The sequence below is a fragment of the Eschscholzia californica genome, unplaced genomic scaffold (genome assembly GCF_041429995.1).
Source record: "Eschscholzia californica isolate CP2 unplaced genomic scaffold, dmEscCali1.0.p SCAF_1, whole genome shotgun sequence".
Taxonomy (NCBI): domain Eukaryota; kingdom Viridiplantae; phylum Streptophyta; class Magnoliopsida; order Ranunculales; family Papaveraceae; genus Eschscholzia; species Eschscholzia californica.
In genome coordinates, this window is record NW_028238198.1 from 65154333 (window position 1) to 65173993 (window position 19661).

Genomic DNA, 19661 nt, shown 5'->3' on the forward strand with positions numbered 1-19661 from the left:
GAATAACTCTTCACCATGCCAACATAAAAGAAATTGCTACTCGGCATTTTTATTATCTAAGTCCAAAAGAAATAGCCAAAGGAGACATAAAAGAATAGGATGTCGAAACAAACATAGTTGAGTTAACTATTTTGAAATGCTCTTATCTTCAATGGAAGGTGTATATATAACCACTAAACAAAGAGAGTTCATATTTTTATGCATAATTTTATTCTTTTGGATTTCTAACTTGTTAAAGTCGGTTAACAAAAGAAATTATAACATGAACTTACGTCAAACCTATTTAAGATACACTTACATATTTCAAGTATGAATTTAGCAAAAAAATTATATTTGACATATATAATTGTTTAAATTATTATATCTATCCTCATATATTTTCAAATAATCATGCGTGAATGAATATAATTGGAAGAATTCAGCATAAAAAAACGAGCATGAACTTAATCAATTTTACGTATAAATCAAGCCTATGGGATTATAATAACTAATATAACTGCACAAACTTTTATAAATTAATAAAATTTAGCCACTTTTGATTATTTATTTACTTGAATAACAAAATCCCATTCACCCACTTGAAGAATTGCATCAAGTACAACTGTTTTTTAAAGCATAATTGGAAAAATGACTAAGTTCATTGAATCACATAAAAATAATAACTGAATATAATCTAAAAGCAATCTTATGCTGAAAATTTTAATATTTAAAACCATTTACTTGGTAAATATCATGAAAATTAAACCTATTTTTTTGTCGTTAATTGGTTGTAATATTCAAGTAATCAGATCTTTTAAAAACAAAAAAAAATAAAAGAATGTATTTTTAATTTATTTTGTATTTGTCTATATAAAGTCATTAGTTTCCAAAATACTAATTTACTTATTTTTATTTAATAATGGTGTGTTCAAGTTTGGTCAATTTTTAAGAATATGTAACTTATATAGTATCCTTACCTTACCTCATTAGGCAAGTGGTAATCGTCTTAACCCAAAAGATACGGCTTTTCTATTTGTCGTTTAAATTAATTAATCGATAAATTAGTTGAAACTCTATAATCTCACAACCAACTTTTGCCCTTTCAATTTGTAAGGAGCCTACAGAACAACCACTTTCTAAAACAAGATGGGAATACTTTTCAATATAAAAGTATTACAAGGAAACATTAGGAAAGTAATATGTTGAAATAGTTTTTCTAAGATTTATTTTTTAAATATAATTTCTTGTAGTGATCGAACAAAATTTTTACAACATTAATTAAGATAATTGTCTTATGTTTGTCATCTACTTTTACATCTTCTAATATCTTGCAATTAAGAAAATTAAAATTGCAAATCAAATAATTAAAATCCCCAAGTATTTTTCTTTAATTTTTTTTATTCTACTCCAAAATATTTATAAAAAATTTCAAAATATTAAGGGGTATATTAGTAATTTTAAAAGTATATTAACTACAATAGATAGAAAAGACCTCAAGGAGACAAGACAAAGCAACAAATCAAACACCTCCCAAACTTGTCATTGACCAATCAAATCACACTAAATGGCAATATAATCTGCAAACAGATCATGACCGTTAGATTTATGAGATTTCATCGAGATAAGTAGATTGAAAACAAGAGAGATGTCAAAATTGTCATTTTATATCAAGTTGAAGGTTTCTACTTAAGGCAACTCTCATTCCTTAAAACCCTTTCATTAACTATTTTCCTAATAGGGTAACCTTAGCCAACTACCTCATTTTTCACCCTTTATAGCCGGTTTTCCGGTCATTTTATCCACCTCAATTATTTATTCATTTTGCCACGTACACCTCAATAGCCTCGAATCTCCTTTTTATTTTATTTTTTTGCCCTCCCTTTCCTGGTGTTGTGGATGTCACACGTTTTCTTTTTTCCAACTAATTTGTGTTTTTCTTTTTAATTTTATTTAAATTTAATTAATTTTGAGCATCATAAATTTATAATAATGAATTTTAACAAATCGTGTTTAATAAATTTGTAACGGCGTCTCATTGACTGCATTACTTTAAGGTAATTTTTATTTGTTGATCTCTTTTAATCTAAAATTAGGTTATTCAAACTCAATTAACAGAATCAATGAGTTGATTGTGAGTTAGGATGTTTGTAGATCGCATGCTTCTATTTAAAATATATGGTCTTACAATGTTAGTAAATTAACGACGAAAACAACTCTCAAGTCAAGGCGTCTAATGGATTGTTTGGCCTCTTGTGCTTAAAGCGACACCCAAAGGGTGAACTTCTGACGATTAGCTTACAGATTAGCTTACAGTCTGTAAGCATTTGAGGACGAAAGGAAGCAAACAACTAAACAAGTGAAGGGAGGCAATACATGTCGAATACAAAAAGTAAAGATTGTACGATAATGTAACAAGGGACTCGACAAGTCCCTTATAGAGTGCAGACTACTAGATAAAGTTCAGTTAGGAGAGAGGAGAGCAACTTAACGACCTTTAGTTGGTCACCCACTACATAAGCCGTTTGTAGAAAAAGCTTTTCGAACTTCCTTTTATTCGTTGTTAAACTAGGGTCCAAGCGTTTCATATATGCCGAACTTATGGGGAATTAAAGTTTTGTTCTTCTTCTTAAATCTGAAATTAGATTATTCACATCTAACTAACAAGATTAGTCAGTTAGATGTGAATTAGGTCATTTGTACATACCCATATTTGAAACGTAGATTTCTCCGTGGCTTCTTATATCTCATGTGTATGTGTGTGCTCGTTTTTCTTAATCGAAAATTGACGAACAACTTAGGTAAGATACTTAAAAATATTATAGGAGAACACTTCTAATTGACGAAGAAATGGAAAATCATGAAATGATAAAAGTGAATAATTTTATACATCTTAAAAAGACAGTGTATAAATTTCCTTTACATTTTTATAAACAAAAATTATTTTGTAATGAAGAGAGCCAGATGAAAGCTCTATTTAATTCTACTAATGACTGAAATTAATAAAGTAAGAGAAGTGATTAGTGGTCACTATAATCCAGCGATTAAGGTAAGCCGTACCCACTAAGTGGCTCCTATTAGTAGGTCCTAGATTTATTATTGTTTAAATTGACGTCATTGAGTATGTCATCACCTTAATATTTTAATAATAAAAAAAACGTGGATACAGTGTACTAAGGATCATTGAATTTTACTGCTCCCAAGAGTGTCGGCATTTGATCCTATATTATATTTTTAGGGTAAAGCCACTAGAATGACTAAAAGAGTTTCTTTAATCATTCTATATATTAAGGATTATTATAGTACTAATTCTGCTTCATAAATCACGACAAAAAGGATACTGAAAATCTATATAATAAGGGAGGAGGGTATCTTTTTCTCTCCTCCCAACGGTTCAGATTTATCACTAGGAATATATAAAAGACGGGTGTGATGAATTCTCTTTAAATCTAAGGGATAAGATCTGAACTATTTTAATTCAATGGTATAGATTAAGAGAGAAAGGGAAATACAGAATCTTTAAAAGATGTTTTTTTTTTTTTAACCCACCCCCAAACATTCTTCTGGCCAAACACCCTCTTCATTTCTTTTAGCTCTCGGTCTTGCTCTCTCTCATCTTCACGACTGTCATAGCACCCTCTCATCTTCATCGCACCCTCTCATCTTCATCGTAGAGAAGTTGTCGATCTGGACCTCTCCCCTCTCTCATCTTCCCAGCAGGTATCACTTTCTCTCTCTCTCTCTCTATATATATATATATACTGCACAGATTTTATCTAGGGTTTTGATTTTATCTAGGGTGAAATCATTGAGCAGAAATCATAAACTTTGAATTCAAGTTTTAAAGAAACCGAGCTCTCAGTTTCTTCATATATTTCACAAGATAGGGTTCTTCCTAAGGACCATTGATTTAGAATAAGAGAAACCCTTCTTAAAAATTGAAACCCTAGCCCCCCAAATTAAAACCCTAAACTAGGATTCTAATTAGGGTTCCGAATTTGGTAGATTTATACATATCAAACTCTACATAGCAAGCTCTACTTGAAAACTAGGGTTCTTCCCGTGAAATCCTAAATTTCATACATTTAGGTTAATTTCGTGTAAGCAATTTGATAATGGATTTGGTAGATTCTTCAATAACTTCTTACTACTCTCCCTTTTAAATGGTAACATATATCATGTTTTTCTTCTCCCACAAAAAATTTAACCATCATATGAGATGGACTGCCGCTTAAAAATAAGGCGGGTTGTCGGACAGACTGTCATTTTCGTATAGGTTAACCATAAATTTTTGGGATCTATATTCAGAAATTAAACTCATACGAGCAGAGAATACAAGTAGTAGCTTCTCTGCCTGGGTATAACCATAGTAACAACAGACACACATGCCTATTCCTATGAACCATAAGCCTCACCTACAAGGCAGTTCAGCATGTAGCTTGACCCAGTCCGAAAAATGTGACACTTAGCCAGATATTTTAAATGCTTTCAATTGCGGAACTAAATGTAACTTCTGGATCTGGATGGAATCAATTAACCCACATGCCTAACCAAATGAAACAAATGGCGATGTTTATTGTAAGTTTCATTTTGAATTAGAATATGTGGATTTCTAAAATTGAGTTGTGTAAACTGAAACCGTTATTTTCTAAGGTGTTAATTTAATTGTTTCCTTGACTGTAACCATTAACTTTTTTTAAGACTCAATAGAATACTACTCTTTCTTGCCTATTTTTATTGGCAATTTACACTATCAAACTTAAAGAGAAAAATGCACATTCTCGCGTAACGCCTTTCATTGTCAGTTTACACTATCAATCTGAAAGATAAAAATGTACATCCTCGCGTAACTTTTGAAAATACTTTCCGTGCCCTACGGGCAATGGTTACACCCTCGTGTTATTATAAGATCGGTTTTTCGAGGTAATATGGTCCCTTTTTACGTGTAATTTGATGTTAATATGAACAAAATTCACATGTTATTTGAAGAATTACTCTCAAACATTTTCTTTCTTCAAATTTTGATCTTTTATTAATTGCTTCAAGAACAAAGTTCACTAAAATCTTTTATCTTCTGTTATTTTCGTAAAGATTCTAAAAGTTTACCTAAATGGAGAGGGTTCATGGCATTTCTTTATTACGATTGGATCAATATCAAATTACATTAACACATGGAGAACTAGACAATATAGTAGTGATTATTTTTTTTAAGTCACGAGGTTTTTTTTTTTTTTTTTGTTGAGGTAAGTCACGAGGTTTGGTAGTATAGAATGAGCTATTCTCCCTAGTAATCTAGAATAATAAGGCTGTGTTTTCATTTTTTTTTTTCTAATTTGAATTTTGAATTATATCTCAATTTAGATTTTTAGTGTTTATTTCGTGTTCTTTTTTAATAAATTCTGAAAAGTTAGTTGAATAGAGCAGAATTCTCAAAATGAAACTGACTCGCTTTAGTTCTTGATGATTTCGATAACAAACTTTTTGGTTAAAACATCTCCAACCCAAAATTGTAACTAAGAAAGCTCCGTAAGAAGCCTTAATTGAAGTTCTTGTTTCGATGTGGGAGAGAAAAAATTCCCCAAATTTTGTATCTTTTTAAATGCAAATCTCAATAACTGTTTTATTTACTTCTCTGGCATGATGAATTTTGTAAAGAAATTTTTAGTATTTCTAATGACATATGAAACTCGATTTATATTAGTCTAAACTTCAAAAATGATAAGTTTGACGATTACAAAATATCCCGAGATTAAACTTTTAGAAATAGAAAGTCCTGTTGAGGTATCTCTTGTAAAGTAACGCCACATCATCTTAGTGGAAAGATTTGTCAAGGCAAAAATTTTAAAAATCTTTTGCGACACTTCAAATTTTTAAGAGCAACTCCAACCCATAGGCTCAAGCCCAATGAAAACCCTCAGTCGATTATACTTAAGAGTCAGATGAGGGCTTTCCCCACATGACCGTTGCGGTTCCAACGGTAATGCGGGAAGCCCCTAGTCGTTGGAGCCAACGACCTAAATTCCAACTGTCATGCGGGGAAGCCCCTGGTCGCTGGAGCCAACGACCTAAATTGGACCCATAATCAGGGAAGCAACCTATAATTTCAAAAGAAAATTTGAACTTAAAAGAAACAAAAATTACTTCAAACACTTGTTTCGCACATACATAAGGTCACCATTTTTCTTCGCACACCTACACAAAAAACCCACACACGTGTTTCACACATATATAATGGACCTAAATCCTCTCGAAGTTGAAGTTAATTTTTGAAGTAGAACTCTTGGATTTAATTACATTAATGAAAAAGTGATTTTCAGCCCTAATCCCCTCCAAGATTGGAGTTGCTCTAAGATTGAGTGTTTCACATTTTTTTTTTTTGTTGAAAGAGATTGAGAGTTACATTGGAAGTGGTCATAGGCTTTGTTGATTGAACCACTGGGTCTAAGCTTCCATACTCTTAAACCCCAATCTTGTTGAATACGAATACATGAACTATAAACATCAACAAGTCCCCACAAGAAACTCAACGAATTATCATCATTCTACAAACTTGAAAGCAGTTCTTTGCTTAGATTAACTACGGTAGAAATTACAAACAAAACCCACTTCTGAATCTTGTTCATCTTCATCGTTGCTGAAGTGGCAAAGTCTCAGATTAATCGCATTCACAACCTTAAGGGCATATATAACCGATTCACCAGGAGTTACATTATAAACATAATTTTATACGCTGTGTTGTTTGGTATGTATATAATCCGCAAATTCGCCCCATTTAATGATAGACACCTTTAAAGGAGAAAATCCCTCTACATAATGGTTAGTTAAATTAAAACAACTTTAACGGGCAACTCACTCAAATATCAAGCAAGTCCAACCAACTTCACCACCACTACCACTTCATCTGTGATTAAGGGGAGATGGCCACGAATGATACTCATGGTGATGAGAGACTGTTGAGAGAGATAAAGAGAGGTTTTACGTCACAAATTCCCCAACTCCTCTCTTATGCAAGGATTATCACACCAAACAATGTGGTCCAACTTAACACATCTGTAAAATTTAAGGTACGAAAAGCAAAATATGATGAAGTTTAACGAGATTCACACAAGCAATGTTTATTAGTTCTAAACATTTTAAGTGCAAATTTGTAATTGAATATCTTTTCTAGGTAATAAATAAACGACCAAAAAATGAGAGACATCGAGCCGAAGTATAGCTACACTGTCCCCTTACTAAGTTCTAACTTCAATATCAGCAGAAAAATAGAGAACCGGAAATCTAAAAACTAGAAAAAATAAAAATTTCACAGGATAGAAAAACTAGCTTGAGATCGATAATTACTGTGAAACACCTAGCCATTTTGTAAAGACATCAAACTCTGTGTAGTCGCTGTCTGAGATCATAGTCTTGTACCATGCCTTTCCTGCTGCCCTAATTGCAGTTGCCTCCTCCTAAAAGTTGGAGAAGAAAATATATTTCATTAACAACAAAATTATGTAATCATCGACAAATTAAGAACACCAAAAGACATGAATGAAATTCAAAAGTTGTTTATTAATACCTACAATTATGCACAAAGACAAAACATGAGTGAAATTATGCCTGACCACTATCCCGGCGGAATCCCAACAGGGGTACGTGGACTTGCAGGATTAGAAGAGAAAGAGTACTCACTTCTCTCTAAATTCTGCATGACACGTACCTCAGTCGGGATTCAGCCGGGGTAGTGGGTCCGTCATAGGATAATTTTCCAAAAAACATTAAAGTTCTACCTACATAGCTTTAACACGAACGGAGGAACATTCTATTAAAAGAATGCAAGTAAAACATCTCAATCTAATAGGTACTTTTCCTAACCGTCCATATATGCTTTAATGCAGTGGCTACCACGTCCTAGCTATAGAGATTAACTTGGTATTTGCTAGTTGCTACACTAAGAGAGGTGATTATTCGCGGTCTTAATTTTAGAACTCTATAAAATGAATAAACAAGTTATAACAGAATGAACATAGTAGAATGTGATTGCTAGATGTCGTCATCTCCAATCCAACATTCACAACATCATAGTATACAACTATCATCTCCACGATGTGCATATCTGCTCAAACTATTATCAATTTGCAGATATATCTAACCTATACTAACTATAATGGTTTTCTTCCGTACTATGTTCGGGTATGATCATGCATCTAATATAAACACCGGGTTTTAATTTCCGGAATTAAACTACAAAAGTAACTTAAACCAACATGAAAGAATACCTAAATTTAGATGATCATAAGAACTAATCAACATTATTAAATCATCATTATCTAAGTTATAATCGAGTGAATATACCTTGGGGATGGCTGTCCTCTTTTTCTCAAGCTTCTCCTTCTTCGCCTTGACCCTTTGAGCTTCGGCAAGTAAAGCCATCCTCCTAGCAGTCTTAGCATATGGATTGAGTCTAAGAAGAGTATTCAAATTCTTTAATGGGTTCTTCTTCATTGGAGGTCTTTTAATATCCTTCTTAATTGGTCTTACAACAGATTGAACCTCATCAGAGTTAATAATCCTAGATAAATCAGCATTAACCATTTTCGATCTAGGCAAAATATAACCTTTCTTCTTCTCAGATTGTTTATCGAAAGTTCCATAAATTGAATCAATCATTTCAAAAGCAGATTTAGTCCAAATGATAAATCTTCCTAAATGACCACCAGGAGCAAGTTTAAGTAGATTAAGACGATTAACATTTGCAATTTCAACACCAGGAAGATTACGAAAAGCTTTAACAATCTTTGATCCTTCAGTTCCATAAACAATTAATGGACCTTTACTAGTAATATAACGACGATTTCTCATTTTACCTTTACCAGGACGAATCGAATGACTATCTTTCGCTTTCTCGACATCGGGATAAGCACCGATCTGTTTCAGTAATTTGATCGCCGATGAAGTTTTTTCAACAGATTCAGCTGAATCACCGATCACGAGTGGAAGTTCAGGTACGGATTCGATACGGTGACCACGAGCAAGAACGAGAGAAGGTACGGCACAAGCAGTTAGAGCAGAAACGATGGCGTATCGTTTCTGGTTAACATTGATTTTCCGGTGCCATCGACGATAGATTCTGGTTGGTGCAAACATTCGTCCACCACGACACATGTTACCGAAGGCAGCTTGACCGGCACGATGAGTACCACCGCCGGGAACACGAGGGATACGAGAAACAGCACGACCAGTACCCCATGATTCAGCTGAGGTTTGATGACCGGCTTTTCTGCTAACGGCGTAAGGTTGACGACTGTTTTTTGACAAATTAGCGTGAACGAATTTGACGATATCAGGTCGGATTGATGCTTTCATGGCGTCTGGGAGAGGAAGTGAGTTGCCTCCGTCGGTTGCCATATCGCCCTCTACCGGCTGAACGGTTACCAGAGGACGAGCCGCGGCGGCCATTGATGATGAGTATAACGGGGAAACTAGGGTTTAGTGAAGATTAACGATGAAATGGGTTAGACTTAAAAGGGGAAGAATTAGGGTTGTTGGTGTTCTATATACTGCAAATGATGCTTACACTTACAGTAGTACCCTCCGATTGGGGCTCCAAATGGAGAGAGGGTATGTTTGGCAACCAGTAGAATAACAACCCAGATTGGGCTACCTACCCGAGCCAACTGGGCTGGACCCAAGCAAGAATGAAAATATTTATTCTCTTTAAAGACCACCTAAATCTCCGATTTTGATGGAGAAGGGAGATTTAGTCAATGCCCCCCACTTATTTAGCTATATTATGACTACCTTCCTGACAAGCGTTAACTCCCAAAGTTCAGTTTCCCTTCAAAAGCTCGTTATACAGTGGGCGTGCGAGTCACATGCTTCTTATCTACCTTCATCATAATTTGACGGTCAGTGGAGGCTTACACTTTCAATGGCCAAGATCGAGTCCGTCACTTCTTCTAGCTGTTGGAATTTTATTCCAAACTTTTCCTTCCCCCAACTTTCTCTAACGGTAAAAATCCAGTCCATAAAAATCCTAGTTGCCTTCTAATCTTCACTTAGAATTCTTTAGAAAACTTTGAAACTGTGCAAATGTTAGTCGACTAGCTAAAACTGATGGGAGGAGGGTAAAAAACAGCTTCAGGTTCTCGTGTATATCAAATCTTATGGACGAAACCTGTGTGGATTATTCGGAAAGTTCTTGTATAAGTGTTTAAAACAAAAGCGGTGTAGATTATTTGGAAAGTTCTGTGCCACAACCTCTATCAACCCCTTTTGCCTATTAGAGGTGAATGTGAGAAGCTTTGGATGCTTCTTGACATGGTCAATGAGTTGCCTAACACTTGCACAGTTGCACTTGCTTCCAAAGTTGATATACCTGAGAACTTGAAGTTGTTTTTGACCCTCCTTCACAATTTTAGCTAGTCGACTAACACTTACACCTGCTTCCAAAGAATTCCAAGTGAAGATTAGAGGGCAACTAGGTGTTTTCATAGACTGAGTTTTTACCGTTGGAGAAGGCTGGGGGGAGGGTAAGCTTGGAGTAAAATTCCAACAACTAGAAGAAGTGACAGACTCTATCTTGCCTGTTAAAAATGTAAGCCTCCACTGATCGTCAGATTATAATGGGGTAGATAAGAAACACGTGACTCGCACATCCTATATAACGAGTTTGGGACGAAAAATTGAGTTTTGGGAGTTAACATCTGAACGACAATATTATTAGGAGTGTACAATATTATTAGGAGTGTAATCCTAATGTACCTAAATCTCCCATAAAAAAAAAAAGGGGGAAAGGGACAACCTAATAAATCGTAAGAAAAAGAGTAAAGACTCCCAGCCCTTCAAATTCAATCCGGTGGATACGAGAAAAAGGCAGATATGGTCTGAGCCTCTCCCACACTTGACTAACGGTACACACTCACACAGTTAAAGAGCGGGAGAGCAGATGACAGCACTAGAGAGAGAAAGAGAGTGAAGAAGAGTGAAGAAGAGTGAAGAAGAGAGAGAAGACAGTCCAGCGGAGAGAGATAGTGAGAGAATGAGAGACCCACTTCTAGTCGGGTCTTCGATTCTTCTCCCTCCAAATTCAGTTCCTCTCCCTCATCTCTTCGCCGCCACCACCAAGAATCACAAATCCTCCTCCTCATATTTCCAAGTCAATTCATCCAAACATTTTCCCGCCAAATTATCATGCTCATCATCATCATCATCATCATCTTCTTCAGATTCCTCCACCATCACCACTACCGCATTCTCACGGCCTCCGCTTCTAATGAACGTCCGTCAAGATATCACTCCACGAAGAGGAAACCGTTTGAAATACTACGCTGATCTTGCTTCCAAGCTCGCTGAAGATGGTAGACTTGAAGATTTCTTGATGATTGTCGAGAGTGTTTTAGGTTTAGGCATTGATCCCCATTCATTTATTGGTTCATTGAACATCAAACTCGTTTCTTCTGGTTTTTCTTCTATGATCTGCGATGGTAGGATTCAGTATCTAGTCGAGGTTCTTGGTAGAGTTGACAAATTAGGGCTTTCTCCTTGTTCACTTTTTAATGAATCGGCTAAACAATCTTTGGCTTTAGAATGTCGTCGGCTTGTAAATCGCGGTGAATTGGAAAAAGTCGTTGGATTCATGGAAAACCTAGCAGGTAATTGAAATTTAACTTCTCTATCATATTGAAATTTAACTTCTCTATCATCAAATAAATTTTATTAGATGAAAATGCTTCTTGGTTTTATTTAGGTTTTCGATTCTCTATCAAAGAATTCGTGGATCCATCAGAGATGATTAGACTATGCGTGGAGAAACGTGATCCAAAAATGGCCGTAAGGTATGAATTGTTTTATTGGGTTCTTGTTGAGATTAAATTTTTAAACCAACTGTACACGTAATATATAACGCCAATGTGATTTTAGGGCGTACATTTGTATATATGGTAGAAAGTATGAACCATAAATTTTAGCTACCCAGAGATTTTGTTTGTACGATATGTTTATGCTCGGTCTATGTGAAACAAACAAAATTGCTATTGTGATACTTGAAACTATGAAAACATAGGATAACGTGTATTCTTCCACAATCCTCGTTTACTTTGCGGCTTTGTCTCATTTATATCCCCTTGGCCTTTAACTCTCCAACTTTAATGAGGTCTGCTACTTTTGTTTTTCGTTTTCTAGTTTACTGCAGTTGCATGCTCTACCTGTTTGATGCTCTTTTTCTTCCACTCATTTTCCAATTTTCTTCATTCTCTCGCTTCACAACTAAGAAAGGGGTGGACTCCAAGATTGGTTGCGAGAAAGGCAGAAAGCATTATGTACTTGGAGTTATTATTACTAAAATATAATATGTTCTGGTCACTATTTAGTATTTAATTCATTTATTACATTATCTTGCAGGTATGCTTGCATTCTTCCGCACGGCCACATGTTATTCAGTTCAATCATTCAGGAATTTGGAAAGAGAAGGGACTTGGTGTCCGCTCTGACTGCATATGAAGCCTCAAAGTGCAATGGACCTAATATGTACGCTTGCCGCACTATAGTTGATGTTTGTGGTCTATGTGGTGACTCCTTAAGGTCTAGGCACATTTATGAGGTACTTGTCTAGTCCCTCTTGGCCTATTTAGAAAATTTTATGCTTCTACTTGTTTTTCATTTAGTCTCCACGTGGATGTTATCTTCCTTTCTGGAGCTGAAACACTAGAACCAGTCATTAGCACACTGGATATGGGTTTGCAGTTCTGCTTTTGCTTTTCGTACACATAACGTACACATCTACTTTGCTTTGATAAATTTTTACAAGAGATCTTGCTCGGATGTTCTGAAAATGAACACGACTATCACTATTTACTACTTATGAACTGTAGCTATCAACATTTTTTCCCTGGGAGAGGGGAGTTTTTTTTAGTCTAACTTTCTTTTAAGGATTTAAGAGCATCTTATCTCTTTCTTTTAAATGCATTTAGTTAAGGAAAATCTTGAAGGAAACTGGTATTTAAAATCACCTAGTTATATGGTCAACCACTTCCTCTCAAGTCCCTCTTGAACCATGAAACAACATATTGAATTAGTTGAACTTGCAGCTGGTGTCCAAGTTTCTCACTTGTCGTGATGGACGACTCTATTGTGAATATTGTGTATATATTGTTCGCTTGATGGGTTAATTAATACTATTTTGCCTCGATTAAAAAAAGTTTAGGGTGTAAATGCAAAGGGGGGAGAGTCCATTATATGAAGGCTACTTCTAGTTGGGACAGTACTTTGTTGAGTACAGCCTATACTATAAACAATAGTCTTGTTCCAAGAGAAAGTTATTAACAATAATATGTCTCAAATTTTAACCATCTATCTTCATATCTCCGAGGAAATACAGGTGATTGTTACTCAGTTTATTTTTCCTTTACTTTTGGTGTATGAAGTTCTCCTCTCCCCATCCATGCTAACTTTTTATTTGTTATTCATCAACATTCCTTGATTCTTTATTGATTCAATTTTGTTTTAATGTTGAATTGTTCGGCAGGAGTTGCTTGCTCAGAAGGTCACCCCAAACACTTACGTTTGCAACAGTCTTATGAATGTGAATGCCCATGATTTGAGCTACATCTTGCATGTCTACAAGCATATGCAAGTAATGCTATCTCCTCTTTTATCTTGCTGCTTTGTAGGTGGGTTTTGTACAAGTTCCATTTCCATGTCTAAATGATGTCATCTGCATTTGGTTTTACAAACTCTCAACTCGCTTCTGACATTTGTTTCATGCCAATGCTGTGTATGTAGTTGTTCAGAAACAATCTAGACATTATTTATTTGACAGTTCAGGGAAATTATCCAGCTCATTTGGAGATATCTATCCTCTTTGGCTCTCCGAGCTTCGATTTTTCTTACTCTTTGCCAGAATCTAAGTTTGAATCCTGCTTCATGTACTAGTTGAATTCATACGGATAGTTATAGTTATTTGCTAATAGATCACTTAAGAAAATTACTATTTCATAGAATGCCACAAAAATATATTGTGCTTTGATGTTGTTTATACACACTCTAACCTTCTTTATACCTGTATATGCAGAACATTGGTGTTTGTGCAGATATGGCATCTTATAACATACTATTAAAGGCATGTTGTCTTGCTGGAAGAGTGGATTTGGCCGAAGACATTTATAAAGAGGTAAGGGATAAAGCTTCGACCGGGGCATTGAAACTTGACGTTATAACATACAGCACAATTATAAAGGTACTTCTCGTCGCTAACTTGTGTATAATTCATTTTTTCCTTGTATCTGTTGACTGGTTTCCTCATTTCCTTTTTAGGTGTGTACAAATACAGTTCATCACTTTTTTTTTCTTTGGGTTCTATTAATTTTTACTAAATTACCAGGTCTTTGCAGATGCAAAAATGTGGCAAATGGCGCTGACTATTAAAGAAGATATGTTTTTGGCTGGTGTTACTCCTAATGAGGTTACATGGTCTTCATTGATCACAGCATGTGCAAATGTGGGACTTGTGGAGCAGGCAATTCGAACATTTGAAGAGATGCTACTGGCTGGCTGTCAACCCAATACACAATGTTGCAACACTCTTTTGAATGCTTGTATAGAGGCATGCCAGTATGATAGAGCTTTTCGCATTTTCCAGTCTTGGAAGGAACATGGGCTTCCGAGACCTTGTCATCCTAATGAGTTCAGTCAAAATACAGGTACCGAAGTTTGCACGGTCGTAGGGGTTTCAAGTTCAACTACTAAGCCGTTCCCCGACCCACGTCGTTTAAGATTTTCTAAGATTGTCCCATTTAAACCGACCATTGCTACATATAATATCTTAATGAAGGCTTGCGGTACTGATTATCACCGTGCAAAAGCTATTATGGAAGAGATGAAGATAGTAGGTCTTTCTCCTAACCACATAAGCTGGTCAATATTGATTGACATTTATGGAAAGTCAGGCGATCTAGGGGCTGCAATACAGGTAAGATATGTTTTAAATATGTTTCTCAACTCTGTCCTGATTGGTATATTTGGTTGCATTGGTTTTGTGGCAGTTCTGATTACTGCTACTGGAATAGATATACAATAATGTCGTGATTGATATACAATAATGTTGCACACTTGCACTCTCCTCTCTGGAAGCACATTTGCTCCGTCAATTTATTTTCAATAAATGAGAGATTCGAGTTGTGTTGCAAGTTCGTAGCGACGCTATTTTTATTTTGGTCATCAGACAGGGTCAGTTATCTCATATCTGGGTCACGGTGCTATTGTAGTGTTATGTGACCCTGGAAAAGGCAAAAATCTTTAACCGCAGCTTGCAACATGTCTCTTTATCCATATTCACTGCACCATCTGTTCTCAAATACATGATTCTCGTTATGTCACTTTTACTTCACTTGTGTCTAATTTTCCGTAGTAACATGCTAACGTCTTGTACCTTGATGTATTCATGAAATTTATTTTTCTTCGGCAGGGGTTAAAATCTATGCGTGATGTTGGAATTAAACCTGATGTCGTTGCATACACAACAGTCATTAAGGTTTCTACTGTTGGTAACACTAAGTTTGACTGTTTCCGAGTCCTTATTTAGTCTTTTTTATGTTCCGTACTACATTGCTATCACTTTCAACCTTGCACAAGCTGACACACCACGTTATTCTTGCAGGCTTGCGTGGCAAATAAAAATTTAAAGATAGCATTTTTGTTATTTGAAGAAATGAAAAGATATCAGTTACAACCGAATCTGGTAAGCACTACAATCCTATAAATTTTCTTTTATAGTGTATAGATTTTTGTGTTTAGTTCATATTCTATATTTCAATTTTAACTCTCATCTAATTTGGTTAAAATAATGAAGAAACATGTTGTGCAAGGTTATTTAGTAGTTATCCAACTTAGATTGTAAGAGGTTGGTAGTGAGAGAATGAAAAAACTACGGTAATTACCTTTCCTGTGACAAGTAAGGAGAGGTTTGAATTCATCCCAAAATCGCCACTCGAGTATCAGTGCGACTGTACCACTCAAAACTATTTTCATCCACAATATTCCCCTTAACTTGAACTTAAAAGGTGAAATTGATCATACAACCTAAGTGGGACCCAGGACGATGAATACTTGCATGTTGAAACTGAGACCATCCAATGTAAAAAAGAACAAGATTACAAGAAACACTTCCAGGTTAGAGAAAACATGATTTGAGGAGGTTTGCTTGTGTACAACACTACAACTGTGAGGCTTATATTGGTCAGGGTCACTTGGAATAGGTGTACCAACCATTATTCATCTGTCCATGGATTTACCAAATGTTATCCTCAGAAGTAATCATATTCCTTAAATTTCATGTGAAGGGCTGAGGTTAATATGGGATCTCGAGTTTGTGTTTCACCAAAGGTTTTTCCGTCATAGTTGCTATGTTACAAAACCAGTTCGCATTCATGTAACTATCATATTTTAAGAACTATAAGCATTTAGTTGAGATCAAATCACAATCTGCTACATTACTCCTTTTTCTAATAGAAAGTTAATAATCGAATTTTATTTCAGGTGACATATAATACGCTTTTGAGAGCTCGTAGTAAGTATGGGTCTTTACATGAAGTCCAACAAAGCCTGGCTGTTTATCAAGATATGCGAAAATCTGGGTATGTCACGTTTCGTTCTTATTAATGATTTTGTTATTAAAAGTACACCAAGTCCTAGAAAAAATCAAAATTTGTGCATTACACGTTTAGACGCATTTGAATGTGCTCTATAAACCTGCTGATGAAATAACATAAATACATAATCATAAATATAAAGTTAGTACACTTCTCTCTTTTACTAAATTGAGGAACTGTTTTGAAGTTCCTGTTCAATGTGCAGCTGGAGAAAAAACCCAGTGATTTCTAATTTATTGTGCTTGATTACATAAAGACATTATATACGTGTTATAAAAATGCAAGTACACAGTTAGTATAAATACCCAGGTGCATAGTTACCTACGTGATTTAGGCTCTATATCCTGTTTCCTTTGTTTCAACGAAATTTGGTGGGTTTGGGAATTTGATGAAGATGAGGGTCCTTTTGGTCGACAACATGTTAGGACTTGGATCCGAAGCTTCATCTGCTGAACCTTTGCAAACCTCTTCCTTTAAATAAATAGATAAATAACATATATACGAGGAACTAAGAAGAGCTATGGAACAAATTGCTGGGGTGACTTTACAGTTTCTTAGTACATAGGTATCTAACACGGACAATCAGTTTTAGCATTTCATGGTGTTGGACCAAAGCCTCACAAGCATTTCCTCTCTGTCCATCTTGTTTGTGCAGCAGTTTCTACGCAATCATGTTTATTCCGTTGAATATTACTCAATGTTAATGTGTTTTCTATATAATCTAAAATTGTCAACTAACGTGTGACCCAAAAAATTGCAAGTAAAGTTAAATGACTTTATAACTAAGACAAGATAACATTGTTTTTCCACTCACAATGTGTAATGTTGCCCGGTACTTGCACCAGATATACAGACACACGTATGATACTAATGTTGAATAGGATTAACAATTTTGGGCATTTCTACTACAGGTACAGTTCAAATGATTACTTTCTGAAGGAAATAATCGAGGAGTGGTGTGAAGGCGTAATACAAGGCAGTAGTCAAAATCCAGGCATTCTGGGTTTGGGCGGTTCTCGTAATAAAACCGGGGAGGCTAAATCTCATAGTCTACTTCTTGAAAAAGTTGCAGATTACTTGCAAAAGGATATCAATGAGAGCCTAGCAATTGATATCCGAGGACTTACAAAGGTATTTCCATTTTTCAGTCATTTCTCTGCAGCTAACTTGGATAAATATGGAATTTCAGATCTAGACTTGAATAGGTTAGGGGAAGTCGAAAACCATTAGGATGAGGATGAGGCTCAATTTTGCCACCTGAAACTATGTTTGCAGACTGGTAGCCTTTATCCTTTCCTAACGACAATAGCTTGTAGCTGTCTTAATCTCCCAATTAGATTGGAGTCAGTATATCGTTGTTGAGCTGTTGCAAGTTAATATTGCAGCTATTTTTTCCTTGCCGTGTTCTTTTCTCCATAAATTTTATTTTTGCTAATATTTCCTATATATCAACAGGTTGAAGCTCGGATTGTCATTCTTGCAGTTTTACGGATGATCAAAGAGAATTATGCTCAAGGTAAGAGTAACTTTTTATGGCAATTCAAATCAATTTTTCACAAAACCAGTGAATTTGAGTAGCTTTATCTGAAATATCTTGGGCGGGATACAGGAAATTCTGCATTTTTACTCTATCTAGGGTCTTATCTTCCGTTGTTTTTAGATTTTCACGCGTCTCCTTATTCATTTTGTTGAGTTGATAATATTTAGGATGTCGTGAATAGTTAGATAGGATATTTTTTTGTTGAACCAAAGACTTCAGATGAGTAATTAGTAACTAAAGATGTGGAACTTCTGATTGATTTGTGCCAAATAGTTATGAATTTGATTTTCTGTTGCAGGATACCCAGTTAAAGATGACATGGTTATCGTCCTAGGGGCCGAAAAAGGTGTTTTTGGCGCCGATAGTGAGTCTGAGGTGCAAGATTCAGTAATGAAACTTTTGCGGGACGAATTAGGCATGAGTGTTTTATTCACAGGACCTAAAATTCATGTTGGTAGAAATGATGGGGAGAGCCCTCTCAACTCAGATAAAAATCTAGAGAAGAGTATAAAGTTTGGATCTTCAGCCAGGAGACCTGTTGTCTTACGGCGACTCAAGGTTCCAAGAAAGTCATTGTATTATTGGTTACAGAGAAGGAATCGGCATCGGTAATGATACTTTAATCTCTCTCTTTCGATTTTTGCCTGTAAAAGCTAATCAATCATGTAATTTAGTTTTTTACACTTTCAGCCTTCAAGAAATACTGATGATGGTTATGTAGAAAAATGTTGAAGTAATAGTGGAGTTACAACCATATGAAGTTCACCGGTTTGATATATAACAGGACATCGGGCCGAACACCCAATTTTTTTTTTTTTTTTTTTGAGAAAAAGGAAGGCAAGTTACAATTTTTTTGGTTAAAAATCTAAAATTTGTCTTTTTTCTATCAGATCATTTTGTTTGTTAAAACTCCAAAATTTGTATTTTGTTTGGTTAAAAACTCGTTTTCTTTTTCTTTTTTGCAAAGCTCTTTCTTGAGGCGTTGCAAAGTGTTGCAAACTTCTTACGAAGCTGCAACAAGTTGTTACAATACTCAGAGAGTTGAAGACTAAAAAATATTGAGTTTTGACAAAATTTTCCTCTCTAAAACTCTCTTGAGATCAAGTGCCTTCAATTTCCTGTATAAGTTTTTGATTCTTTAATGTGCGAATGAACTACAAAATCTCCAAGTTATTAGACTTCGGCTTAAAGAGATGGTTCCTTCCATTGGAGCAAAGAAACTCCTTTAAAGCAAAGAAAGAAAAATGACAACTTTATGAATACAACTGTACAAGCCTTTGAAGAAGTAAGTTTTCCTGATCAAGGTTCCTTTCACAACCGTCAAGAAAAAACATTAATAAGTATTTCAACATTATTTCATAAAAAAAAAAAAATTATTTCAACATTTTTTTTTGGAAGTCGACTACGATCTACTTGGGACCACCAGGGATTTCTAGAGTTTATGTCAACATCTTGGAACCACTTGGGCTACCAACTGTTGACAAAGTATTTCAACATTAGTGAAGCAATTCATCCGA

General features: G+C 35.3%; 2 protein-coding genes across 2 annotated transcripts; one reads left to right on the top strand and one right to left on the bottom strand.

The window, feature by feature from the left end:
• Positions 1-7075: 7075 nt before the first annotated feature.
• On the bottom strand, positions 7076-9688 carry LOC147568286 (large ribosomal subunit protein uL4-like). Its single transcript, XM_086654749.1, has 2 exons — positions 8314-9688; positions 7076-7427 (listed from the first exon to the last, which is right to left on the bottom strand). The coding sequence occupies exons 1-2, from the start codon at positions 9415-9417 to the stop codon at positions 7314-7316; spliced, it is 1218 nt and encodes a 405-aa protein (XP_086510875.1). The 5' UTR covers positions 9418-9688; the 3' UTR covers positions 7076-7313.
• A 1036-nt stretch (positions 9689-10724) lies between these two features.
• Positions 10725-18920, top strand: LOC147568287 (Tetratricopeptide repeat (TPR)-like superfamily protein). Its single transcript, XM_086654748.1, has 13 exons — positions 10725-11612; positions 11708-11795; positions 12361-12559; positions 13484-13591; positions 14030-14194; positions 14339-14926; positions 15422-15487; positions 15614-15694; positions 16492-16589; positions 17516-17735; positions 18060-18120; positions 18443-18752; positions 18835-18920. Exons 1-13 carry the CDS (start codon positions 11000-11002, stop codon positions 18863-18865), a joined length of 2628 nt encoding a protein of 875 aa, XP_086510874.1. The 5' UTR covers positions 10725-10999; the 3' UTR covers positions 18866-18920.
• The last annotated feature ends 741 nt before the right edge of the window (positions 18921-19661 follow it).